General features: G+C 38.7%; 1 protein-coding gene across 19 annotated transcripts in view; it reads left to right on the top strand.

Annotated features, from left to right (window-relative positions):
* Positions 1-25914, top strand: part of ALS2 (alsin Rho guanine nucleotide exchange factor ALS2) — a 64009-nt gene extending 38095 nt beyond the window's left edge. For 9 of the 19 annotated variants that reach the window (XM_036318804.1, XM_036318802.1, XM_036318795.1 and 6 more), the window contains 23 exons: positions 1980-2045; positions 4412-4574; positions 6730-6861; positions 7272-7400; positions 8233-8303; positions 8696-8762; positions 9097-9299; positions 9414-9479; positions 10480-10578; positions 11060-11224; positions 12536-12647; positions 12858-12935; positions 14066-14199; positions 15331-15498; positions 17310-17427; positions 17573-17730; positions 19453-19575; positions 20020-20196; positions 21077-21122; positions 21562-21623; positions 22152-22301; positions 22537-22633; positions 24410-25914. In XM_036318804.1, coding sequence (XP_036174697.1) covers positions 1980-2045; positions 4412-4574; positions 6730-6861; positions 7272-7400; positions 8233-8303; positions 8696-8762; positions 9097-9299; positions 9414-9479; positions 10480-10578; positions 11060-11224; positions 12536-12647; positions 12858-12935; positions 14066-14199; positions 15331-15498; positions 17310-17427; positions 17573-17730; positions 19453-19575; positions 20020-20196; positions 21077-21122; positions 21562-21623; positions 22152-22301; positions 22537-22633; positions 24410-24448 — 2623 coding nt within the window. In that variant the 3' untranslated portion in view covers positions 24449-25914. Of the gene's footprint in view, positions 1-1979; positions 2046-4411; positions 4575-6729; positions 6862-7271; positions 7401-8232; positions 8304-8695; positions 8763-9096; positions 9300-9413; positions 9480-10479; positions 10579-11059; positions 11225-12535; positions 12648-12857; positions 12936-14065; positions 14200-15330; positions 15499-17309; positions 17428-17572; positions 17731-19452; positions 19576-20019; positions 20197-21076; positions 21123-21561; positions 21624-21882; positions 22110-22151; positions 22302-22482; positions 22634-24409 lie in introns of those variants that run through there. The other 10 variants (XR_004969165.1, XM_036318791.1, XM_036318793.1 and 7 more) reach the window with 10 other exon arrangements.
* Positions 25915-27872: the final 1958 nt, after the last annotated feature.

The following is a 27872-nucleotide window of genomic DNA, read 5'->3' as shown; positions in this document are numbered from 1 at the left end:
GAGAGTGATATAAGGTAATAGAAATTACAAAGTGGTATTTTTATCTTAAGACAACTACAGTTCTGCATTGCTAAAATTTTACTTTTTTTCTAAGGGGAAAAAAAGCTCTAAAAACAATTCTCATATTTTCTTCTATATCCTAGCATAAAATGTACTGTAATTAATATGAATATATAAACATTCCCTTTAGAGAACAAACTTGTTTACTTAAGTAAATTATACTAAACTTTGAGGAAATAAGTAACTAAACAAATTATTTCAAGACCTATTACTGATTGCAAATGTGGAGCTGTTCCAAGGGCTGCTTTCCACTGGTGTAAATGGAGGGTTTAAAGACCAAGCTCTCTTTAAAACAAAGATGTTCTTTAAATAAAACCAAGGATAGTTATCTAAGGCTCTTTTCATGTTTTTCAAGTAAACTATCCCAAGTGTATTTGAAAATTTAAATACTTCTCACTTCTCTTAATTTATAGTTTGACATTGTGATGTGAGACATAATTTAAGTGTTATTTTAATGTCTGTTAGCGTGCACTGTTCATCTGAAGTGTAGGATTTCTCCTTTGACTGAATAGCCGCTAAGTGCCAGGCTCCGTGCGCAGCTCCGAGCCACGGCAGCGCAGTGCAGAGCCAGGACAGAGCACGGCGAGGAGTTCATGTGCTGTTGGTGTTCTGTTTGGGTTATTTACACTACAAATAATGTATGCTTGTTACTGACAACTATGCAAGGAAAGATAGTCAAAAAGATATTTTAAGTCGTCCATAATCCTCCCACCCAGAAATAAGCATTGTTAATAATCTTAGTGTATTTCCTTTTGGACTTAGCATATATGTGCAAGTGGATGTATGTGAGTTTAATTCTAAGCAAAGTATAATATATCTGAAGCTATTGTCTGAGAGGAAAAGACCCTGGTTGGATTCTTTTAAGTTCATCATCTTTCAGACATGAAAATAACATAATTTGAAACCAATTTACTTTTTTGAGCTAAATTTTGTTTGTGTGAAGGTTTCAGTTTTTAGTAGTATAATTTTTCTTTTTTGACTTATATTCAGTGCAATCTATTTCAGTTCTTTTTCTTCTCTGATACTTCAGAATTTATGCTTGAAATGCTTTTTTTATTTTGATACATTGGGCTATTTTTTAACATAATTTATTCATATAGATGAAGCAAGTAAATTTTTTCTTTACTTTTAAATATGTTTTTTATTGATTTCAGAGAGAGGAAGGAATAGGGAGAGAGATAGAAACATCACTCGGCTACTTCCTGCACGCCCCCCCTGGGGGGGTCAAGCGCTCAACCCGGGCACATGCCCTGACTGGGAATCAAACCATGACCTACTGGTACATGGGATCATGCTCAACCAACTGAGCCATACTGGCTGGGCTATTTCTGAATTTTATAAATTATTTTTAATTGTGGTAAAATATATGTAACATAAACTTTACCATTGTAACCATTTTTTAATATGCTCTTACTGATTTTTTTTTTTTTAGAGAGAGAGAGAAAGGGAGAGGGAGAGAGAAACATCAATTGCCTGCCTCCTGCACGCTCCCTACCAGGGATCGAGCCTGCAACCAGGGCATGTGCTCTAACCAGGAATCAAATTGGTGACCTCTTGGTGCATGGGACCATGTTCAATCATATTTTCTCAGATTTGTTAAGTTACTAACATTTATCTACCAGATAAATTCATTTATCTTACCAGATAAACACCTATAGCTTTAGGTGTTTTTTAAAATTTCTTATTATGTTAGCATCTTATACTAAGATGGCTTTTTCCCTCCCCCCTGATTTTGTGATTATCACATAACCTGCCCTTCTCTTCAGTCCTTTATAGTTCATGAATATTGACATCATAAAAATGCTGAAACTCGTTGGAGAGATGCCAAGAAGTACCTGTTCCACATGCTTGTTCGAAAACTCTGAAGAAGTAATATGCACTTGAACACTAATGTACATGTGTTTTCTTTTTTGCTCAAGGTATTGTACAGCTGTTACACATTTCCTGGTTATGGGAGGATTCCAGCTGCTCGCTAAGCCTGCCATGTAAGCAGATACCTTCCAGTTATCATTCATATCAGGTCAATATTTGAAATTATTTTAAAAGAGCAATTTGAGAACCTCTAGACTTTAGAGTCTAGAGCAGCCGTGGGCAAACTACGGCCCGTTTGAAATGAATAAAACTAAAAAACAAAAAAAGACCGTACCCTTTTATGTAATGATGTTTACTTTGAATTTATATTAGTTCACACAAACACTCCATCCATGCTTTTGTTCCGGCCCTCCGGTCCAGTTTAAGAACCCATTGTGGCCCCCGAGTCAAAAAGTTTGCCCACCCCTGGGCTAGAGCATAACTAGCGAGCCCACGTGGCAGTGTGGATCTTGGATGATAAGGCTCAGGCTCTCACCACTTAGCTGGTTTATCACTTAGCTGCTTACCTCAGGCTAGTCTGGTGGGTTCATCATTCTATAGAGTTTATAATCATCGTTATTATCATTGTAAAATATACATAACATAATATTTATCATTTTACCCTTCCTAATTGTGCCCTTCTCTGGCTCATGTTTTATAAATCATCACCATTACCTATAAACAAGACATTTTAAATTATCCCCAACAAAAACTTTGTACCCATTAAACAATAAGTTACCTTTTCTCCCTCCCCACAGCCCCTGGTAACTTATATTCTATTTTCTGTCTATGAATTGCCTATTCTATAAGAAATCATACAATATTTGTCCTTCTGTGTATGGCTTATTTCCTGAAGCATAATGTTTTCAGAGCTCATCCATGTTGCATATACCAAAATTTTATTCCATTGTATGGTTGAATAATATTCCATTGTATATATACATTTTGTTTATCCATTCATCTGTTGATGGACATTTGGGTTGTTTCTACCTTTAATATATTTATTTTTTGAGTAACTAGTACAAACCTAGCCATGTAAGGGAAGAGCAGTATTGCCACTATTAGATCAACAACGCCCAAGAGATGAGAAGCTAAGCAATTTCTGGTTCAGATTTCCTGAGAGCATACCAGGGCCCCTTTGGGGAAAGTCTATAAGCAAGGAAATAAATCCTGAAAACTAATGAGGTTCACAAGAGTTGGGACATTTCTGTCTGGTACTGGGCATTCAGGAGAAACATGGTCAGAGAGAGTATGTGTTCACCATGTAATCTGGCCTCTCGGGAGCAGGTCAGAGCAGAACACTTGTAAAAGCTTAAGCAAGTGTCCTCAGACATCTCAGCAGCACAGCATGGAGGCAGAAGCAGAAACAGTCACACAAGCCAAGTACAAATAAAACGCTGGGCCAGTTCCCCAGGGCACTCTCTCTTAATTGCGTTATAAAGAATCCAGTTTGTGCCATTGAACTTTGGGGTTCCTGGAAGTTATTACACATTTTTCCATCTTTCCACAATAACATTTCATAGTTTCTGACTTAACATTTCTTTATTTCATAGTTCTCTAAGGGATCATAAAAGGATTCATTCTTGCCTTATAGTCTTGTGTGACATTGTCTTATTTGAGGCCTTGTAGCTTAGAATTGTAGTATAATGCCCATACAGCACTCAGGCCTGGCACATAATAATTGCTCATTAAGTGGCAGATAATTATTATTCTGGCACATGAATTCTTGCTTTTTTATAAAAGCATTTAGTCTAGTGAGCATAGTCTCAGTGGGCACTGACCAGCATTAAAGTTTGCAGTAAATTTTAATAATGAACTTATATATAAAATTGAGTATGAAAATTAAATGTTGGCCGAAGTTTGAAATGCTTTAGAAGATCTCAGCATTGAAATATTTGCATATAATTTGCTTTATTATTTCCTGTTCGTTATAGTACTGGTACCTATAGCTTTATTACTCTCCTGTAATAAACTCTTATTAGGTGACCGACACTTAATGAAAAAAAAAAGGAAAAAATTAGAAGTATTTTAACATTTCATGCCAATTTTGGTGGAGCAAAGAGTTTTGTTTTTCCTCCAGTATTTCTGTTTAGCACAACTGATTAGAGCAGTTAGTCTTGCCACTTTTTGCTGTGACTTTTGGCTTAGAAATTAATAGATAATGATGTTAGCTGGTCTTCAATTAATTCCCTGAAACTGTGGGTTGCATGAGTTATTTCCTAGAACATGAAGCACAAGTCTGAGATTTATCATCTCTATTATGGAGTTACTATAGCTACCATTTGCTACTTTTCATACTTTAAAAAATTCCATCTTGTCGGCAGGGAAACTCTTTTAATTATATCTGGCTTATTTTATTGTATTTATCGTCTACTATTCCATAGCACCTAAAAATGTGCATTCTGAGAAAGGTAGAATCTAGTGAAATATTTTTATTCCTTATCATGCATATTGTCATTACCAAAATGATTAACTTAACCTCTTTTTGTTCCACCTCCAGTGATTTCTTAAATAAAAACCAGGAGCTGTTGCAAGATTTATCAGAAGTGATTGATGAAAACATCCAGTTGATAGAAATACTGAATACTTTGTTTTTCTTGCCAACTAGACGACTTCATAATTATGCAGAAGTTTTGCTAAAGCTTGCTACTTGTTTTGAAGTGGTAAGCCCCATATATATATACTCTCTTTGGACACTTGGGAAGCCAAGGGTCATAGTTCGTTTGCTTGCTTGTTTGTTTTTTTGTTTGTTTGTTTGGATTATGCCACTCTACAACCTGGAATTCCACTAATTTAATATTTAGGCTATAGTTTAATTAACTTTATTTTTCTTCAGGGAAATGAAAGAAAAATGTATAGCTGTAGGTAAATCTAGTTTTCTTTGCGGTGGATTCAGTTTCCTCTCAGGATGTTATTGAGATGAATTGTACTCATGTTATGAAACTGAGAGCCAAGTATGAGTGCTATTTATTCAATAGATGTTAAAGTTTACTGAGCGCATACTGAGTACAAGTTACACAGAGCTTTCAAACCCTGGCTCTCTGTATCAACAACACACACCTGTAAGGCAGTGGAGTTGCCACCTGTCCTGGACTCATGGTAGATTCATACCAGGTATTTAGGTCACCATGGCATATGCTATGAGAAATCACAGTGTTACAGGATTTCGTCATATGTTAGCTGGTCTACTTTCTGTATAAAATTAGTTAGGTAGAATCCTAGAAAATTAGCACTGCTCTAGGATATGGGTGTATGATAAAACTGGTCCTACGACATTCGCCTTTGAGGTTGTACTGAAATGTACAGTTTCATTTCATTTCCTGTGTTAAGGGCTCTAGAGAAACCATGATGACTTCAGGGTTCCTTATAGTTTAATCTTGTTAAACTCTGTCTCCTTATCTAGACAGATTTCAGTCTCCATAGCGGCCCAAGAACTGATGTAGGCTTTCTCGTTTGATCCTGCCGGGGTCCTGTAGGTGAATTCTTTAGTTTAACCCAAACTGGCTTACTTTTAACAATGAAGATTTGAGCTACACAAATAACCCAATGAGATACAAATATTACCTCAATATATCCTCAATTAATTGAAAACCTTCCCTCCTAGAAAACTTGGAATTGTTAAAAGAGTAATATTGTTCTATTTCCAGTCTCAAGGGTCCACGTTCTATGTAAAAAATACAGACTCCATTATCACATACCTTTTTTGTTTCTTCTACCCTGTTTCAGAGGAGAATATCCACAATTATTTAAAATGACTATTAAAATACTCCTTCCTTTCCCAACAATATATTTTTATAAAGCAAGATTTTCTTCATATATTTCAACTGTAAAAGATTAAATGCAGTAGCAGCTATCATCTTTTAAGCCAGATGATAAAGAAATTTGAAAAAATGTAGAACAATGCCACTTTTCTCACTAAAAAATTTTTTTTTGTTTTGGAAAATTTGTTATTTTTTATTTAAAATATTGTATTGCCCAGCCAGCGTGGCTCAATTGTTGAGCATCGACCTACGAACCAAGAGGTCACAGTTCGATTCCCAGTCAGGGCACATGCCTGGGTTACAGGCTCGATCCCCAATGTGGGGTGTGCAGGAGGCAGCCGTTCAAAGATTCTCATCATTGATGTTCCTATCTCTCTCTCCCTCTCCCTTCCTCTCTGGAATAAATAAAAAGGTGAAAATAAAATGTTACTGCCCTGACCGGTTTGGCTCAGTGGATAGAGCGTTGGCCTGTAGACTGAAGAGTCCCAGGTTCGATTCTGGTCAAGGGCATGTACCTGGGTTGCGGGCACATCCTCGGTGGGAGGTGTGCAGGAGGTAGCTGATCGATGTTTCTCTCTCATCGATGTTTCTAACTCTCTATCCCTCTCCTTTGCTCTCTGTAAAAAATCAATAAAATATATTTTAAAAAAATAAAAATAAAATGTTACTGTATTTGAAGTAAATTAAAGAAAGTTTTATTTCTCAACTGTACCTTCTAATATGGTAAATATCAACAGATATAACCCACATACGCAAAACGGAGGGAACGTGAGAGTAAGACATTTGAAATTCCCAGTCTATCCTGAGTTTTCTGCTGCTCTACTCACTAATAATTACCAGTGTTTGTTTCTTTCCCCCTGGAGTTATTTCTCTATTTCTTACGTACCTGTATGTTACAGAATTTTCTGGAACCATTCTGCTTTTTGCTCAGCTCCATTTAGTATACCAGCAGGATTTCCTCCCTAAATTTAATACTAAGTATCTGCACCACACGGAGGCTACAGATTCTGGACAATTGTTTTATATTATTTTCCCTCTTTGATATATTGGCCTCTAGACGTCTCCAGACTACCAGAAACTGCAGGATTCCAGTTCTTGTTATGAGTGTCTTGCTCTCCATCTCGGCAGGAAAAGGAAGGAAGCAGAATACACACTGGGCTTCTGGAAGACTTTCCCTGGGAAAATGACAGTAAGTAGGCCATGCCAACTGCCATCACCTCAGCTAACAGCAGGCATATTCATAACAGCTGCCACCATTTTCTCCATTCCTCGCTCATTGTGGTGAGAATGCTTTAATGAACCCCTTTTCAAGGGTGGTCTAAGGACCACAGCCATGGATGTTCTAAACATCTCCTTTCCTCATTCCTAGGAATCCTCTCTGAACATGTGTCTCACCTTCTTTTGTTTGTTTCAATCTTTTTCATCTCCTTTGGTTGCTAATTTTATGGGATATTTGGATTGCATTTAAATTTAGGTTTAACACCAAGCTAAGCTAGGACCAACAGGTTTCCCTAAATGTATTTTTGTATATTTTTTATTTTCCCTTTGCATATTAAAGTAATTTTGGTGATTTGATTTTGTATTTATTTTTAATTCCAGGATTCCTTAAGGAAGCCAGAGCGCCGACTGCTGTGTGAGAGCAGCAACCGAGCCTTATCTCTGCAGCATGCTGGGAGGTTCTCTGTGAACTGGTTCATTCTCTTTAATGATGCCCTGGTCCACGCCCAGGTAGGCTGGATTCCTCACCTTAAAAAACACTGAAAAATGGAGTACTCTACTTATTTAACTAGGGGCCCAGTGCATGAATTCGAGCACCTTGAAAGGAACTGTGGGCCGTGAGGCTGAGGTAGGCACAGGGGCGGGTCTCAGCCCATCTTCCGCGACCCCGCCCAGCCCCCCAGTCTCCTGTCTGCTGGCAGCCCCGCTCCCACCATCGCCACTCCCACGCGCTGATGACGCTGAGTGATCGGGACTGGCGCCAGGCACCGGCAATGGGTGCGAGCAGCGGCTCCAGCGCCGGCTGCGGGTGTGAGCGGGCAAGCGCTGGCAGCAGGTGTGAGTGCCGGGTGGGACCGCAGTGCGCAGAAGCAAAGAATTTTCAGTAACCACCAGAGGCTCGCCCCTATGACAGCGACCAGCACCCTGCCTTGGTCTGGCACACCCCCTCACCATCCCTCCAGGGCCAGTGCCCGAATGTTCTGCACCCTGGTGGTCAGCGCATGTCATAGTGACCAGTTCTTCGGTTGTTCTGCCGTTCGGTCTATTTGCATATTAGCCTTTTATTATATAGAATTATACCATCAGTTTGTGTTAAAATCTGTTGTGATTTCGCTGAAACTTGAATGATGGAGAATACTTAGCTTACGTTTCTAGTATGGGCCAGATTTCAGGGAGCTTTTTTAGTTTACATCTTGAAAGTGAGCATCAGCCATGTGACAGGGTCCTTGCTATGGGGACTATTTGGCTGAGATAGTGGCACCATGTGGACTTAGCATTTGAAACAGGTTATGCAGCACAGAACATGGGCTTTCTCAGATGTGTCTCCATGTTTTTGTTTCAGTTCTCCACACACCATGTTTTCCCTTTGGCCACCATCTGGGCAGAGCCCCTCTCTGAAGAAGCGGGTGGTGTGTAAGTGTCCCCACCCCCACCTCTGCCCTCACTCTCTCCTCTGTTACCCTGGCTGTTCCCTTAGCTGTGGAAACGGCTCAGGAGGCCTCTCCGTTCTGCATAATGAGGCTTCCCCTCCCAGCATGGAGATGGTAAAGCGGCTGTTGTGACAGTCCTGACAGATCATAAGTGATGGAGGGCTTCTCTGTTGCTCACATCCCCATCATTCAACACAGAGCAAAGTAACAGTGTCCCTTCTCCCACTCTGGGAGGAAAACCCGCCCATGGCTGCATTCACATTTAATTGACTTCTGCTCCTCTTGAAATAAACAAGTTGCTTTTCGTGTGGGAGGACTGAAATCGTCATGACAGGCTCTCATACCTACTGGTATTTATCCTTATGAATGTTTTAGGAATGGCTTAAAGATAACTACACCTGAGGAGCAGTTCACTCTCATTTCATCAACACCCCAGGAAAAGGTGAGTCCAGTATGCTATGTGCTTTCCATCTTTGACTTCGATATTCCTGTCTCTTATGATAGAAAAAACGAGATACAGGTGTTTCTTGTTTGGCTCATGATCTATAATTATGTGGTAAATCTTCATTAAACTAAGACTACAGATTTTTTTTTAATGTGATTTAATTTTAAACATATAGCAGTGAATTCCAAGAGCCAGTCAGTATTACTCAATAAGAAAATCACTAGAAGGCATAAAAATTATTCACACCAAGGACAGCTAGCAGGACTTAACGCAATGCGTGATGAGTTACTGCCTTAAGCTTATTGACACTTTTTTTTTTTTTTGCTCCTAGACTAAGTGGCTACGGGCTATAAGCCAAGCTGTGGATCAGGCTTTGAGAGGGGCGTCTGATCATCCACCTTATGGAGGTGGCAGCAGCATTCAGAGGCAGGAGCCGCCCATTTCACGCAGTGCTAAATACACTTTTTACAAGGATCCTCGCCTGAAGGATGCAACCTATGATGGACGCTGGTTTTCAGGGAAGCCTCATGGAAGGTGAAAATGTTTAAGATTTACACCTGGGGTGAGGATGATAGTCTAATTACTGAGAAAGGAATGATTATCTGAGACATTACTTGACATGTATTATTCTTTGCTTATGCATTTCAGAGGGGTTTTGAAGTGGCCAGATGGAAAGATGTATTCTGGCACATTCAGGAATGGCTTGGAAGATGGGTAAGAAAATTGTGTAAAACATGAGAGTAAATTCATCTTCAGTCACAAGTTATGTTACTTTGTGTTCAGAGTCATTTTCAAAACAAGTAGTAGATTTTTGTTTTGTTTACCAGAAATACATACCATATATTAAGCTCTAATGCAGACGTGTGAACACAAAGCTAGGAATCTAGGATGCAGCGTTGATTTACCTAGAGCGAATCAATGACCTGTTAAAATGGGACTGTGTTTTCTCTCCATTTCTTGGTTGTGAAGACTGAGAACTTTGGGCAATGTTGATGGTGAGACTGTTGGAATAGTACTGCCCCCTGTATACAAAGAACATACAGAAATTTTCCTTTCTGTTGTTTTAAATCATCTTAATTTCTGTGAGATGCTAAAGGGAAAATCTTCTAAGTTCTATATTATCCTGTTGGTACTCAATGCATTACTTTTTTATGAGCTTGTCATGCTTTCTAATCCTTAAATATATTTACATGATGAATTAATGGCAATGAATTATTTTGTATTATGTTAGAGAAGTAATTATTTTACTAAATATTATTATCTAGATCGGGTAGGTGATTTTGTGTGTGTGCGATAATATAAGTTTTTGTGATGTCTTTTAATTTCCTATTTGCTAGAACTTTAGGATGAGAAGAGGCTTTAGATAACCTGATTTACCCCCCCTTATTATACAAGTGAGAGAACAGGGTACCGGGACTTATCCAGGATGATGTGGCTACTAAGTGGCAGTGATAGACCTAGGACACAGGTTTTCTGTTTTTCCTTGGACCTGGGATAAAACATTTAATCTCTCTGCATAATGAGGTTGATATCTCACTCCTTTGCTATTTGCCCAGTAGCTTAGGTAATAGATACAGCGTAAACCAAGACTCCGTATACCCCTTTCCTCCTATTGGTAAATCTTCTCTCCTCCTTGTTAAAATGTTTACAAGTGTCTATATGCAAAAGGTGACTATGTCATACATGTATCTGCTGTTTTTCATTCTCCTGGCAGGTATGGAGAATACAGAATCCCCAACAAAGCACTGAGCAAAGAAGACCATTATGTGGGCCATTGGAAAGAAGGAAAGATGTGTGGTCAGGGAGTCTATAGGTAATAACATTGGAAAGGTTGTAGGACTTTTTCAAAGAACTATGTAAATTTAAATGTTTGTGTAGCCAGAATTTTCAAGGAGTAAATTTTCTTTGCTCTTATGTCTGAAACTGTAAAGTGTTTTTTAAAAAGTTCAGCCTATCATCTATCACAAGATGAAAATACTAGGTTTTTATTTAGTTCTTAACAAAGCTGTACAAACTTTATAAGCCTTAACTTTTTCATAGGCTCTCCTAAATGTCTTGCCTATAAATTTATGTTTATTATATGGCTCTAATATGGACAAATCTGTCATTCTTTCAGAGACCACTCATTTCATTTTCCTATTGGAAATGAGATTTTATTGGTGAAAAATAATCATATAACTAAATTGGTATAATTACCAGTAAGACATGAATATACTTTTAAGTTTCCTAACTTTGCAAAAATAACCATCAAAATTAAATGTGATGTGATGTTTATCCGTCCCTTTTAACCACAGTTATGCCTCTGGTGAAGTGTTTGAAGGTTGTTTTCAAGATAACATGCGTCATGGTCATGGTCTGCTACGAAGTGGAAAATTGACTTCCTCTTCTCCCAGCATGTTCATTGGTCAATGGGTAATGGATAAGAAATCAGGATATGGTGTCTTTGATGATATCACAAGGTACAGTATTCTGCTTCTAATCTCAAAGTATTTCTCCAAAAACAGTGATGATTTTATGAAGGCTAAGTGTCTTAATTTGACAGTGTTGAGAAAAATTTTAATAAGAAGACTTGTCAGACATCATTTTATTCATTTACTTGTGAACCAAACTATAGGTTACTTCTTTATATTGTCAGGGTCATTCAAAATTAACATTGGTACCATTTTTCTTAAAGCTTCACACGTAAAAAGCTTTAGTGTCTCAAAGAAGCTACCAAATCATTCACTATTATGCAAAGAAAAACCTTTAATGAAATTAGTAGATAATAGGGGTAGACAGTTAGAGGGGAAATTCCGTTTGCAGTCCTAGCATGGTATCTAAGTACCTTTTGCTCAGGTCTTCCTCTCAGGCCAGATGCTTGTCACCATGCCACAACCCAGATATCAAGCTTGGTTAAATTCATGTAAACCTTGGGGTGGTGCGCAGTTCTTTTGACTCCATATTTGACTTGGCCTGATTTGTGTTTGGACTTAATTATGTACTCTTTTCCCTTCGTGTTGTCATAATGTGAAATTTTTAAAAAACTTGCTGTTGCCCTGGCCAGTTGCTCAGTGGTTAGAGTGTCAGCCTGTGACCAATAGGTTGCAGGTTCAATTCCCAGTCAAGGGCATATGCCCGGGTTGTGGGTTTGATCCCCAACCCTGGTCAGGGCACGTGTGAGAGGCAACTGATTAATGTGCCTCTCTCACATTGATGTTTCTCTCTCTCTTCCATCCACCCCCCTTGCCTTCCACACTCTAAAAAAAATCAATGGAAAAAATAGCCTGGGATGAGGATTAACAACAAAAAAGTTTGCTGTTATTCCTAAAATCCATGCTTATTTAATAAGGAGTTTGTACTTATTTTGTCTTTTTAGTGGAGATTAGTAAGATTTCTCTAAGGTTGAGTAGGTGAAGCATGAGCCTTCTTGTATGATAAACCTCATTTCTTTTTTCTCTTTTTTTGGTTACTAAACTTTTGGGTAATAAAAAGCTGTGTAGGTTTGAGTTTGCCTATCACATTTTGAATAGTTATATATTTTAAAGTTATCGTGGATGTCCATGAAGTAGAAGCAGATCGATGTCGAGTGGACTAATAGTTAATCCCTGAAAGAACATTGCTCTGAGGAAGATGCCTTTTGCTATCGCATGGTCTCATGTTTGAGGCGATGGAATTAACCACTTGAACTAGAAAAATTGAACACCCAGGGTGATGCTTGGTATCTTTCATGTGATGATTGTTTTTTCCCACCTCATCTTTATCATTGATTTTTCATTTCTCTTTCTATGAAGGGGGGAAAAGTACATGGGAATGTGGCAAGATGATGTATGTCAAGGGAATGGTGTGGTAGTTACCCAGTTTGGATTATACTATGAAGGCAACTTTCACCTTAATAAAATGATGGTGAGTGGCATATTTACACATAGTTACTATTGACTTTTTTAAACTCCTATGTTATTAACTTTTAAAATTATTTATTAATGTTCTACCTTCTTAGTACTATTTTTCTTGTCTTTAAAAGTATGTAAGGCTTTAGGGAATATGATGACTGCATGTACTCCCAAGTTATCTGCATTTTATGTATTGTGATTTTTGTCTTGTTTCTTTCCCTAGGGAAATGGGGTTTTGCTTTCTGAAGATGATACAATCTATGAGGGAGAATTTTCTGATGACTGGACTCTGAATGGAAAGGTTGGAAACTAACTTCCTTCTCTCTCTCTCTAATACAGTGCTACTCATTTTCCTTGACTTTTTAAAAAGGCTAACTTCATAAAATTCACCTGTTTCAATGATTTTTAGTAAGAGTTGTACAACCATCACCACAATCCAGTTTTGGAGCATTTTCATGACCATCTCCTGCCCATCTAAAGTCACCCCTCATTTCTAACCCACCCCAAAGAACCTCTAGTGGACTCTATTACTCTATAAGTTTGCCTGCATATAAATAGGATCATACCACTCGTGGTCCCTTCTGTGTGGGTTCTTAATAGCAGTGTTTTTGAGGTTTTCCCTCAAACATTGATGTGAGAGAGCCACATTGATCAGTTGCCTCCCGCATGTACCCCGATTGTGGTTGGGGATCAAACCCGCAACCCAGGCACATGCAGTACTTCATTCCTTTTTATTGCTGAATAGTATTCCAAAACCACATTTTGTTTATCTCTTTCTTCAGCAGTTAATGGGCATTCTATTATTTCCAATTTTAGTGTAAACGTATGTTTTTATTTCTCTTGGGTAGATGCCTTTGAGTGTAATTGCTGAGTTGTATGGTAAATTGATAATTAACATATTATGAAATTACCAAATTGTTTTCCCAAGTGGCTACAGCATTTTGTATTCCCCCCATCATTGTATGAGGGTTCTAATTTCTCCATGTCTTTGTTAATATTTTTTATTTTCTGCTTTTTTTTCCTTTTTTGACATTCTAGTGGATATGAAGTGTTATCTTGTGATTTTAATTTGTGTTTCTCTTAAGACTAATGATGTTATATGTCATTAGAGCATATTTTCACATGCTATAAATTTGACTCTGAGCACTCTTTTGTCAGCGTCCCATGCATTTGTATAAATGTGTGTTCTTTTCATTCAGCTCAAAATATTTTACCAATTTTTTTCTGTGAGTGTTTTTTTTTAACAGGGTTTATTTTCACATACTGTTTTTGCACATGCATATACACACAACTAAAAGAAAAGAATTGGGGGTTGGTAAAGAGTAAGTTAAAAAGGGAAATGTTAATTAACCATTTGGTGCTGTTTTTTCTCTTGATTTTTTAAATTGAAAATACTTTTTCTAATTCCACATTTTCTCTAACTTTACCTAGGGAACACTGACTATGCCAAATGGAGATTACATAGAAGGTTATTTTAGTGGAGAATGGGGATCTGGCATAAAAATCACTGGAACTTACTTCAAGCCTAGTCTGTATGAGAGTGATAAAGACAAACCCAAAGTTTTGTGAGTAATTAATGTTAATTCTGGATTAATTATGAATGTTTTTGGTTGTCTTGCTTTTATCAAAGCTGGTTAATATTTTAAATGTAGAACAAGGTTTTGAAGGTTTCTTTTTTTTTTTTTTTTTTTAACAAAGTATAACCTTGAATTGTCAACTGACACTCCTATGGATAGCTAAATCTAAAGTCTTGGTTTAGATCAGGAGTCCTCAAACTACGGCCCACGGGCCACATGCAAATACAAATATTGTATTTGTTCCCATTTTGGTTTTTTACTTCAAAATAAGATATGTGCAGTGTGCATAGGAATTTGTTCATAGTTTTTTTTTTAAACTATAGTCCAGCCCTCCAACAGTCTGAGGGACAGTGAACTGGCCCCCTGTTTAAAAAGTTTGAGGACCCCTGGTTTAGATTAAAGCCTTAGAGTACTGAAGTTTAAAATAAAAGTTTTGTATGTGGGAATAATACTACTGTTAATGGTGCAGGTGTCCAAGTTGATTAAGAGAGGGCATTCTTAAATGGAACCCTTACACAATTTGATTTGGAAAATAAAGATCAGGCATGTATACATATAACAAGTGAAATAGTATACTCTGCACACATGGAAAAGAAAGTTAAAATCTAAGTCTCTAAGTTATATTATGTTCTCCTGACAAGTTTTTGGCATGTGTATATTTTCCTTTATTGATTCCAGCTTTAGCTTTGTTTTTGTATTTTGGTAGCATCTCAGATTCTTTGTTCTGATGGGAACTTGATACATGTTTATTCTTAGAGTATTATTAGAACCCAGCATTCCACTCATTTCACCATTCCTATCATGAGTTGAGCAAAGCACAGAAAGTCCTTGTTTTAACAGGAATCAACTTTACAAAATCAACTCTGTATAAATGGAGAAAGCAAAGGAATCCATTCTGTGTGCTTTGTACTTAACAATTCATAGTCTTTAGTGTCTGGTGAACATTAAGGAGTTAAAAACCATCTCTTTACAATTTTTATTCAGTGTTTTTAAAATAGAACCACCATCAAATCTAGGCAGTTTTGTCTCAGAAGCACTCCCAATTGTGTATTAGTTTATTTTTAGGATTTTTGCACACAAAAAAGGTGATTAATAAAAGCGTGGTATGACTTTTTATAGCAGGAAACTAGGAAATCTGGCCGTGCCAGCTGATGAGAAGTGGAAAGCAGTGTTTGATGAATGTTGGCATCAGCTGGGCTGTGAAAGTCCAGGCCAAGGGGAAGTTTGGAAAGCATGGGAAAATATTGCTGTGGCCCTGACTGCCAACCGGCGCCAACACAGAGACAGGTGGGTGAATGCCTGCCCAGCACAGGGCAGAGCATGGGAGGAAGATGAAACTTAAAACCCACGAGTAGTCAAGGTTTGCCACACTTACCTTAAAAATATAATTTAATTTAAAAGTCAATGGTGTACTTTTTTTTCTGGGTAAGAGTGATAAAACATCCCCCCCCCTCCCCCTTATCTTCTCCTGAACTCAGCTATAAAACCCACACCGAATACATAGATAGCTATTTGAAAACTGAAAAGTAAATATCAGCTAGTGTACTGGGGAAGAACATCTGAGTTCAAAGGACCATTGAACCAGTCATGAGTTTACTAGGTTTTTAAAGGTAAATATCCCTCAGCCTGAACACAGTGTAACCTGAAACCTTGAAGCAGGCACTATGTTACTGTAGATTGACAGAGATCCAGAAAAAACCCTCTGCTTTGGCTCAAGATGCGAAAAAGAGACTCCTGAAGCTCAGAGAGAATAGAGGAGGTACACTGGGCTTGCTCTCTCTCCTCCATTTTCTCATGCTCCAGCCTCCACTACTTCTGTGGCAGGGCAAGGCCAGCTGCTTGAGAAGCCATGACGGGAATCTCACAAGAGCTAAAAGTCTTGAGGAAATTCTTTTTAAAAAAGATACATGTTTTATAGATTTCAGAGGGGAAGGGAGAGGGAGAGAGAGATAGAAATATCAATGATGAGAGAGAATCATTAATCGGCTGCCGCCTGCACGCCCCACACTGGGGCTCCAGCCCTGACCTGGAATCGAGCCATGACCTCTTGGTTCATAAGTCAATGCTCAACCACTGAGCCACACCAGCCGGGCTCTTTTTCTACTTTTTCTTAATCCTTTTCTCCTGCTTTTCTTTTCTCCATCTGCCCTTTTTCATGTCCTTATTTTTTAACTTAGCGAGTAACTTCCATAAGCATTGCTGAGCATTTGGGTCTTTTTTTCTGTATTTGGTATAAATGGGAATTGATTATAGTGTTTCATTCATGAAGGTCATGATTTTTACCCTCTACTCCATCAGTAGAAGAAATAGAAACTCCCAGAATTGACTAAAACTGGGCTTGCCCTTATGTGTGCTGCAGATGGCCAGCCCTCACTGTCAGCCTGTTACTGTGGGCATTGACACTTTAGGCCTCCAGTGAACCTTCATGAGCTGTTGTTGAATGTTCCCAAGGAGTGAGGATGAATGAACTTTTATATAAAACCATATCTTATTTGTATCTCTAAAATAGTGTAAAAATAATGATTGTGTATTGTTTCTATTTTCTAATTGGTTATAATCTAATGATAGAGCGCCATTACCAAACATTTCTGCCGATTATAAGTAGTGTGTTTGGTCTTAGCCTCTTGGTGCAGAGCTTCCCTTTACCCATAGTGTGCTTGCCTCACCACCTGCTGTAGCATCCTCATTATCTCCTTACTTCTTGAACTCATTTTTCTTTCTTCCTTTGCCCTCTGATTTGATTTCTTTTTTCCTCCGCTCTTCCTTTCCCTTTTATTCCATTTTTCTCTCATCACTGACAAATCTATCACCAGTTTTCTCTTCAGGCTGACATAGTATCTTTCAACACCATGGTTTATAGTGGAGTAAAATCTTCTTTAATTTCTTGTTGTTATGAAGTAACCTTAAATGCTGCTTTGAATGACTGTTACATAAACTTAATAGCAGGTCAGTTGCCGTATATGTGCTCATTTGGGGCAGACGCTGTTCTAGACCCTCCATTTTATCCTTTAGTTGTCAAACCGTGTTTTACGTGCACATTGCAATCATCTGCTTTCTTGATGTGAAATTCACAAGAGGCTTTCTTTTCCCTTTTATAGTCCAGAGATACTAAGTCGTTCACAGACTCAGACACTAGAGAGTTTGGAATTCATTCCTCAGCATGTTGGTGCCTTCTCAGTGGAGAAATATGATGACATCAAGAAATATCTAATAAAGGTAAAACTAGAGTCAAAATTGCTCTGGGCTTGTGGATTAATGATGCAGAACCACACGTATCATCCATATCTACTCGCTGCTCATTTTTGTCTTAGTCCTGGTTTTGCTTCTCTGTATTTCTTTTGTTAATTCTCTCCCTGCTCAGGCCTGTGACACTCCTCTGCACCCCCTGGGCAGGCTCGTGGAGACGCTGGTTGCTGTGTACAGAATGACGTACGTGGGTGTGGGAGCCAACCGCCGGCTACTGCAGGAGGCTGTGAAGGAGATTAAGTCCTACCTTAAGCGAATTTTCCAGCTGGTGAGGTAAGAGATCTTTCCATGAAAAGGTGGCAAGTTGTGGAATACTGGTTTATACTCATGTTTGGGTATCTTTGCCCTGAATCTAGAGATTACAACTTTGTGAAGAATCATTAATGTTTTCCTTTATCACAGAAACTATTCATCAAGAAAATGGTTTTGTGCCAGAGATCCTTAAATAGATTGAATCATGAAAGTACATTTTTACTTTTATGTTTATGCTATAAATATAAAAAGAGAAGAACCTTTGCCATTGTGAATTAATTTCCTTTATGTCTTTCTTACTCATTAAGTGTAATAGAAGGCTAAAATAAATGTGTTATTTAACTGTAATTTTGGTATGAAATAGAGTAGTCTTATTTGGATTTCATCTCTAGGTACCATCACAGAGAAGATAAAGTCTAACATGAAGTTTTGTCCCTGAGTATTTATGTCCTGTTCCTTGACAACAGTATCATCTTTGTTCATTTGCTCAACAAATATTTATCAAGGGCATCTCTGTGTTAGCCACAATTCTAGCTCCTGGGGGAATTTATCAGAATAAAACAACACACACAAAACTTTTTTGAAATCTGTATTGTCCTGGAGCTTACATTGTAGTGGGAAAAGAGTAGATAAAATATACAATATGAACGACAGGGAAAGAGGATGGGGCTGGGGTAAGATGCTGCCGTTTAACAGAAGGTCAAGGAGGCCTGACTAATAAGGTAATATCTGAACAGAGACTCTGAAGGAGGTTAGAAAGTGGGCGAGTAAGCATTTTTGGAAAGTTTTAAGACAGTAAGCAAATCTGCAACTAGTGACATTCAACATCATTTACTGGGTGTAAGCCAACAAAATATGTTGAAATAATTATGCAAAAGTTTATCAATTTGTCCCAGAAAACTTTCTTAAATATATGTGGAAATGTTTCAGCTTTTAGGGGCATTGTGATGTGATCTAAAAGACCACTGGGTTGTGAGTATTTCCGCTCTGACATTAGCAAGGGTATAATGAAGATAAGTTTCCTGACCTTCATTAGCTTTACCAACTATAAAATTAGGGGGATAAGTCTACAAAAATAGAGAAGATTGCAGACTGTCTTTAAAGAGCAAGGGTCACAGTTAAAGTCTATAAAAATAAAGAGGACAATAAACTTGTTCTTGGTAAAACCTACCATTTGAGATTGGAGATAAAATGTAGGGCAGATTCAGAGCCTAGAAAAAAATCCTCAACAATTTGGCAGTTTAATCACTTGAAGATTTTTTTCAGCAACTTGGCTTTTTATATAAATATTGAAAATTTCTACCTGAAACCTATATAATTTTATTAACCATTGCCACCCCAATAAATTCAATGAAAAGTTTTTTAAATTTTATAATTGAGTTTTCACTTTTTCCTTAACATTGGACATTTAGTTTCCACTGATACTTATTTATACTCTGAGAATAATGGTCTCTGCTCGAAGAGTTTATACAGATTGACCTCAGATGGGATTTTCCAATAAAAGAAACATAAAGATCGGAATTCTTCATTCTTAAATAACTAGACAGGAAAAAGCCATAGCACATGAAGATTTTTAGTGGTATTATTCATTATCGGCACTCTTAATTTTATTCTGTGGGAAGCATCAGTTAAGAAGTTTGACTTCATGGGTCCTTAAATAGATTAGATAATGGGAATATGTTTTTACTCTTTCAGCCTCTCTGGAGGTGTAATTCTGTAATTATGTGTTTTATTACTCCTTAGGTTTTTATTTCCCGAGCTTCCTGAAGAGGGCAGCACCATTCCTCTCTCCGCTCCTCTGCCCACAGAAAGGAAATCCTTCTGCACTGGGAAGTCAGATTCCAGATCCGAATCCCCAGAGCCCGGGTAAATGGACTCGGTGGAGATAGTGAAGAAAGGGGGTGGCGGCCAAATGACGCCAGAAAAGATGGTTTCTCTCAATCTCAGCCTCCTCATTTCTAAAGTGATGTGGCTGGACAGGTGATCTCTCTCAAGTTCATGAAAGTGCAGCCGCAAATGACTGGGCACAAAGGCTGCTGGGGAGAGCCACCTCATGCTGACCTAGAATAATCACCGAGAAATCATCTCACAGTGGAAACCACGTGGGTTTCCAGTTAGATTTTCTGAGTTACGAAAAGAGTTCACAGTTGGTCCAAGACAAAACTCGGGGGCTAAGCTCCTCATGTGAACTCCAAATTAAAAGTAGAGTAATCTGCTCCTTTCCTCAGAATTTCCCATCTCTACTTTCAACTTTGATTCTGCATTGAGTTTTAATAGGAATGATTCTCCCTCTCACTCCACTGCTTGTAGTTACGTGGTAACCAGTTCTGGGTTGCTGCTTCCCGTGCTCCTGCCTCGGCTCTACCCACCACTGTTCATGCTCTATGCCCTGGAGAACGACCGTGAGGAGGATGTTTACTGGGAGTGTGTTCTGCGACTGAACAAGCAGCCAGATATTGCTCTGCTGGGCTTCCTTGGGGTGCAGAGGTACGTACAGTAGTTACGAGTGGAATCAAGTGGTTTTAATTTAAAATGGAAATACCATTATCAGGAATTGAGTACTTTGATATCTAATTATGTATACAATTTACAGTTTATTCACTTATTCGCATATCTGTCTTATTTCACAAAATAGTGATATTTAACAATCTTTATTTTTGAAGATGGGTATGGACCCCATTGTTCTTTAGAACGTATTTTTTATTTGTGTGTGTGCATGCTTTATATATATATATATCAAATTATATATATATAAGTTATCGTACCTGATATTTTGCAGTTTTTAAAGCAAAATATATATACATTCATATTTTTTTTAAAAACCTAATTGTATTCAGTCTTGGGCATGCTTTCTTCTCTTCTTGTTCCTCCTCCCCCGTACATAATTTCTAATTTAAAAGTTTTCAAAGTGCTCTTTTTTTGAAAGGCATTGTTTCTTGTTATTTCAGGAGAATACTAAGTGATTATGCTTTCTTATGCTGTAATAAGGCTGATCACCCCAACGCCCAATAATTATATATTTGTGCTATCAAAAAAGAGACTAAACCTGAATTGGAAAGTAAATCTTTTCAGTGCGGAGTAATTTAATAGTAAAAATGAGATAAATACGACTGAGTAAAGGAAATATTTTGGCCATTGTTAGGTCATATTCATAATATATAGGGATTTTAGAGTATAGAATAACAGATCCATAAGGGACATGATAGACCTTAAATTACTTCTGGAATGTTTATTAAAACTTGACCTGTCTGTGGTACAGTTATTTTAAATGGGGACAGGAAAGCCAATATAGCCATCACCTGTTTTTATGGTGATTAATTTACCATAAGTAACAACTTGTATTAACAAAGTATGGATTCCATTGCAGGAAATTTTGGCCAGTGACCTTGTCAATCCTTGGAGAGACTAAAAAGGTATAGTAGATTTTAGTTTCCTTAGCAACTGTGCTTTTCTTTGGAATGGGGGATTTGAGATACTAGAAATTTCCACCTTACGTTGGTAGAATAGTACCCAAGCGTGAATTATTCACCAAAGACCTGCACTCTGCCATCGGTATTGTTTTATTATTACAGTAAAAAATAGCTTTTCTGCCCTAACTGGTTTGGCTCAGTGGATGGAGCGTCGGCCTGCGGACTGAAGGGTCCCAGGTTCGATTCCGGGCAAGGGCACATGCCTGGGTTGTGGGCTTGACCTCCATTAGGGGACGTGCAGGAGGCAGCCAATCAATGATTCTCTCTCATCATTCATGTTTCTATCTCTCTTTCCCTCTCCCTTTCTCTCTGAAATCAATAAAGATATATTTTTTTAAAAAATAGCTTTTCTCATTGAGCTTCATAAATATTCTTTTTGCAGGTTTTGCCAACCACAAAAGATGCTTGTTTTGCCTCAGCCGTGGAATGTCTACAGCAGATCAGGTAATCTCTTATTTGTTGGAAAAAAACACATAAATCAAAGTAGTGGTTAGTCTATTAAAATATTATTGAGATCTTATTTTTACTTAAGCTCTAAGTACCCCTCCCCTCCTAGATGTTGTCAAAACAGCCTGGAGATAAGAAAGGCTCTTTTGAGACATTCTGTTACCTTTCACTCTACAAAGCCCTTGTATTGTCAAAAGTGGAGCGCCTACCCAGAAACTTACCTATATAATCACATCTTTCGCCAAATGGAAATTAGCTACACTTCCTCAGAGAAGAGCACATAATATGAAAATAAGATCCACTTGGTGAAAGGAGATGACGTGTGACTTAGTGAACTCTTCCAGGTGAATCGTAGATCGTTGGAAGCTTCTTTTCTCAGAGAACCATCAGGTTACAGAGGTCACCCCTTCCAGCGACTCATTGTGCCTGATGTACCTCAGGAGGGAATACTCTCAAAAAATGAATAACAAATGGCTCCAGTAAGAAAATTACCAGGTATATTTTTGTCTTTTTTTCCCCCAACAGCACAACGTTTACCCCATCAGACAAACTGAAAGTCATCCAGCAGACTTTCGAGGAGATCTCTCAGGGCGTGCTGGCGTCTCTGCAGGAGGACTTCTTGTGGTCCATGGATGACCTGTTTCCTGTTTTCTTATATGTGGTGCTACGGGCCAGGTGACGAGTCTTTCTGACTTTAATGTTAGTGACCACTCATTTTAACATGTATGCCTTTTGCTTTTTTTGAACTGATGACAGGAATATGCTCCCCCCCACTAAAAAAATTCTATTTCTATTAAACCATTCCACTATGTCATTACCTCTTTGTCGACCTATTCTTTCTTTCCCCCTCAAATAGATTCAGAAGAAAGATGTACAAGAAGTGATTCAGTATCTTTTTCTCGTTGGGCAGGATTAGGAATTTAGGCTCTGAGGTACATCTCATTGAGGATCTAATGGACCCATATCTTCAGCATGGGGAGCAGGGCATAATGTTCACCACCTTGAAGGTGAGTATAGGTGTTACTTAATACTACTTAAAATCTGCCCTTCAGTTACCATATTACAGATCTGTCATTAGCCAGTTTTCTTCTTTATATAAGTTTAATGCAAACATTAAGTGCCTTTAGAGCACATATCGTCTTATATAATAAAAGCCTAATATGCAAATTGACCGAACAATAGAACAACCGATTGCTATGACGTGCACTGACCACCAGGGGGCAGACGCTCAATTCAGGAGCTTCCCCCTGGTAGTCATTGCGCTCCCACAGGGGGAGTGCCACTCAGCTAGAAGCTGGGCTCCCGGCTAGTGAGCACAGTGGTGGTGGCAGGAGCCTCTCTCGCCTCTGCTGCAGGTGGATCAGTAAGGAGTGAGGGGTCCGGACTGCGAGAGGGCGCAGGTCGGGCCGAAGGAACCTTTCCCCCCATGTATTACTGTAGCCAGTAGGTACAAATGATGTTCTCTGATCTGGGCTCTCTAGGGATTGTTGAAAGTCATTTTGCTTCCCCCACCTCAGTTTTTCTTGGACTGTGGTAGAATCATTCTGAAGTTTATTGGAAGAACAACAGAAAGAAAATGACAAAAACTCTTCTGAAAAAAGAGAGGGAGAATAGGCCCACTCTTCCAGTTAGTAAAATGTTACAGAATTATAATAATTAAGATAGTATATCACTGTTACAGGAATAGGCAACTAAGTGGAAGGGATAGCTCCCATATAGACATTGTAATGAAAACTTCACATATAAAAATGGAAACATCAGACAAAAAAATGGAAACGAGAAGTTTACTTAATAAATGGTAAAGTCGCCCTAACCGGTTTGGCTCAGTGAATAGAGCGTCAGCCTGCAGACTCAAGGGTCCCAGGTTCGATTCCAGTCAAGGGCGTGTACCTGGGTTGCGGGCACATACCCAGTAGGGAGTGTGCAGGAGGCAGCTGATCGATGTATCTCTCTCATCGATGTTTCTAACTCTCTATCCCTCTCCCGTCCTCTCTGTAAAAAATCAATAAAATATATTTTTAAAATGTAAATAAATAAATAAATGGTAAAGTCATGGGATAGCTCACTAAGAATTTTGGAAGGAGAGTGGAATCAGGTGGAATCACCAATATTGCAAATTACAAGTGCTTTAGGGTTAAAGATAGAAAAGGGGAGAAAGAAGGAAAGGCAGACATTAAAATGAGGGGGGAAACTAGAATTTAATGTCAGATTTCTGCATTGGGTTAATTTTTTAGCTTTTCAACTGAAATACCATTTTTATTAAATAAACTGAAAAGGGTGGTGGGAACTGGGGAAAATAGTGTGAGTAACTCCCAGGCCAGGATACTTTCAGAATCACCAAGGGATGCTTTTTTAAAATGTTCCTAGAAATTCTGACTCATAGGTGTGGAATGATGCTTAATCTGCATGTTTACCAAACATGATGATTCTGATCATGGTTATTTGTGTATCTTATAATGAGCAGCATTCTCTAAATGTCCAATTAATAGTGGCTTAGCAAATTATAGTATTACTTAGTGAAGAATATTATACAGCTTGTAAAAAGTTTTGTGTGTTTTTTTTTAATTAGAGGGAAATGCATAAAATTATATTTCTATTAATTATAGCAAGGCAGTATGGACATTGCATCGGAGACTGGAAGAGAACAGGGAAAATAAAAGCAACTGATTTTATTGGGCCATCAGAATGAATAAGGGATTTTCTTTCTTTAGTCCCATGTGTGTTGCTATGTTTATGTAATTTCTTTCAAAGTAAATTTTTGAAATTGTTTTTATTTTTTTCAGGCATGTTACTACCAGATCCAGCGTGAGAAGCTTAACTAGGTTGCGTAACAGCTAACAACTGGATTATCTCTACAGAGTGTTATAGCACCATCTGGCACCTTCCTGTAGTGGCAAAAAAGAATGGTCTTGAAGTTAGGATGTTGTATTATTTTGGTTATTTCTGAGCCTTACTAATGATCAGAGCTCTGAGCCCAGAGGAAAAGACTGTACAGTTTAAAGGGAAGATCGAAAAGGAGGTAGAATTCAGATTGGACCAGTCCCCTCTACTACTGTTTGAAGAAAGAGGACATCCCTTCCTTCGGCGAAGGGTACTCTGCTCCACACCGTCAGGAAGGTTCTCACGTTCAGGACGTCGATGGACATTTTTGAGTTTCTGGTTTGCCTGCAGTTACCCCAGACCCTTTTGCAAGGAGCAGATTGTTCTCGAAACGACGGTTACCACACTCTGCCTTCCTGGGTTCCTTGCAATCCTGGGTGCATCCTGCTGCTTTGCTGAGACAGGGGCAAGAGGAACTTTTAAACTGCAGTTTTAACTTTTTCTAAGCTTTTCCACCAGGGTATTCATCATAGGAGAGAGGTTCAATATAATGACCAACAAATTCCAACCCCAAACAAGGATCGTGTCCAAATAGGAGTATTCTGCCTCCTGAGTAAAAGAACATAGGAATCTTGTCCTCGGTCTCCTTACAATGAGTGCTACAGGGTGAATACACTGGACTCCAACACTGACTGTGAGCTGCTGCGGATCCTCCCCCGTCCACAGGCAAAGGCTGTGCCTGAGGCCTGGGAATGAGGCGAAGACTTTTGCATGCAGGCTGCAGTGGAGCAAAGACTAGGAGACAGGGAAGCAGAGCCCTGCATCTGTCCCTGACCTAGTGTGCTTCCCTGTGCCTCACGGGGGACGAAAAAGGAAACGCGCTCGGCTTTTCCCATCTCACAAGTATTGTGACACCTCAGCATCGTAGTGTTTTGCTTTTTTTATGTTGTAAGTGGTGGGTTTATACTGTACAAGTAACACTAGTAGCTGTTTGGGTAACATAGGTGCTCTTCCTCATCTCATCTGCACACGTGGGGAGCGTACAGAGTGTCCTGATTTATGTTAAACATCAGCAGATGCTAACAAACAGGATCATGGTTTTTGCTCTACTTTATAATCAAGACGAGTGTTTATTAAAATACTGTTTTGGAATGTTGGCTGTAATGTAACAGCAATTTTCATAATAAAAGGCATTCATCTTTATGAGGTTGTTTTGATTGCAAAAGAAATGACACAGGGCAGACTACAATTTTAAAAGAAACCAGGCTTTGTGTTTTGGTGCCCACATTGTCATCTGCCTCAGAGGTTCCTCTAGGGTCTCAGACATCTCTCTTTAAAATAAACAAACTTAATTATTATAGCACCTTTGGTGGCAAAGGACAAATTAACCTGATCCTATTAACCTGAGGACAAGGGTCTTAAAAGAAGTCTGTTATTTCTTTGAATAAAAGGCATATTTTGATAGTTACTGTGTTTTTATGTTTGTTTTGTTTTTGTTTTGTTTGTTTGTTTTTCTCCTTTAAACAGATTCAGGGAAGGGAGGAGTGAGGATTTAAAATACTGGTTAGAAATATTAGCCCTTAGTCAATCATCTCCTTGTTGAGGTGTCTTCTCAAGAAGCCTGATGCTTTCTGCCCGCGTGGGCCTGCTTGCTGCCAAGGGACGGTACTGGAAGATCAGTGTATGTTAAACACTTTTCATTTCCATTAGGGAATGCTTGGACTTTTAAGTAAATTCCACATTTAACCTGTAAAGGCAATTGTACTGAATGCCTTTGACCCCCTAGGACAGGGGTGGGCAAACTTTTTGACTCGAGGGCCACAATGGGTTCTTAAACTGGACCGGAGGGCCGGAACAAAAGCATGGATGGAGTGTTTGTGTGAACTAATATAAATTCAAAGTAAACATCATTACATAAAAGGGTATGGTCTTTTTTTTTTTAGTTTTATTCATTTCAAACGGGCCGGATCCGGCCCGCGGGCCGTAGTTTGCCCACGGCTGCCCTAGGAGATAGAGACTGGGATAATTGTGGAAATGGTCAGAGGAGAACTTGAGACCCACTGAGAAGTTCTAAAATGCTGGTAGGCCATCTTAATTCTTTCAAAACACAAAAAACATGTTACAATTCATCCTTTTATTGGAGTCATGAATGAAACTACCCTGTTAACATTAGTTTCTTCTTACTGTATTTGTATGTTTCAAATAGCATATTAAAATTATAAAATTTCAGTTCTCTTGCGGGAAAAGCCCTAAGTCTCCAGGCAATGTCTGTAGCAATTTGTAAGGACCTGTCACCCTGATGAATGCTCACCCTACTGATTCCCGTTTTACAGACAAGGAGTGGCTGTGATTCACTTCCTATTAGAGCTGAGTCTCGAACCTAGAACTTCCAAGTGCGCTTTCCTCCTGCAGCTGCAGAGATGTCATTTCATACAGGTCATGCATTAAAAGTTTGAAAGTGAAAAGAGTTGGAAGTAAAAACTTTTCAATCCTCACCTGAGGATGTTTTTCCATTGATTTTTTAGAGAGAGTGGAAGAGAGGGAAAGACAGAGAAATATCCCTGGGAGAGAAACATATCGATTGGTCGCCTCCTGCATGCTCCCTGACCAGGGCCCGGGCCAGGGAGGAGCCTGCAGCCAAGGCATGTGCCCCTGATCGGAATCAAACCCAGGACCCTTTGGTCCACAGGCCGACGCTCTATCCACTTAGCAAAACTGGCTAGTGTGAAAATAAAAACTTTTAATAAAATTAAGTGCTTTTCATAAAACATTCACAAATGTATCCCATTCCCAGCTTGGATTTTCATCTACAGTGGAGAGCCATATGTTAATTTAGGATAAAGGAGCTGATAAACCTTATAATCGCTATTTGGTCTTTACCCTTTGCCTTGCTATCAGCAGTACCCTTTCTCCTGTTTGTTGTTTTGTGATGCCTGCTTTCAAAGTTCTCCCCCCTCCCTGCAATATGAAATGTTCAGACAAAGAAGTAGCTCCAATCTGAGACAGAGGATGGGCGAACCATGAAGTTCAGAGCAGTGGCTTGGTAGGGGGCCTTCCAGAAGGAACTGCTGCTGATTTCATTGTTCTCTCACCGTAGCGTGAAACAATTAGTAAGGTTAATAGGCTTCCTCTCAGATATCTCCACAGTTTTCCCTTCCATTAAAATAAAATGCTATCTTCTGTTGCGGGTTGTCTGTTATCCTGAAACACTCAACACAAGTATTAATCTTTAACCATTAGCAATGTACTGGCAATGAGAGAGAAAATACTACAGGAAGATTTAAAATGAGAGAAATTACTAGACTCTCCAGTGTAAGGATTACTTAAGATTTGTGACGAGGGAGGCTTGGGAGTCATTGAATGGTTAGGCGCCTGTGGATTAAATCAAAGAGGATGTGCAGAGATTTAATCTGGAACAGCGAGGTG

Source organism: Myotis myotis, unplaced genomic scaffold (assembly GCF_014108235.1).
Source record: "Myotis myotis isolate mMyoMyo1 unplaced genomic scaffold, mMyoMyo1.p scaffold_m19_p_8, whole genome shotgun sequence".
Taxonomy (NCBI): Eukaryota; Metazoa; Chordata; class Mammalia; order Chiroptera; family Vespertilionidae; genus Myotis; species Myotis myotis.
The sequence above is the reverse complement of the archived record's forward strand: the minus strand, read 5'-3'. Positions and strand labels throughout refer to the sequence as shown.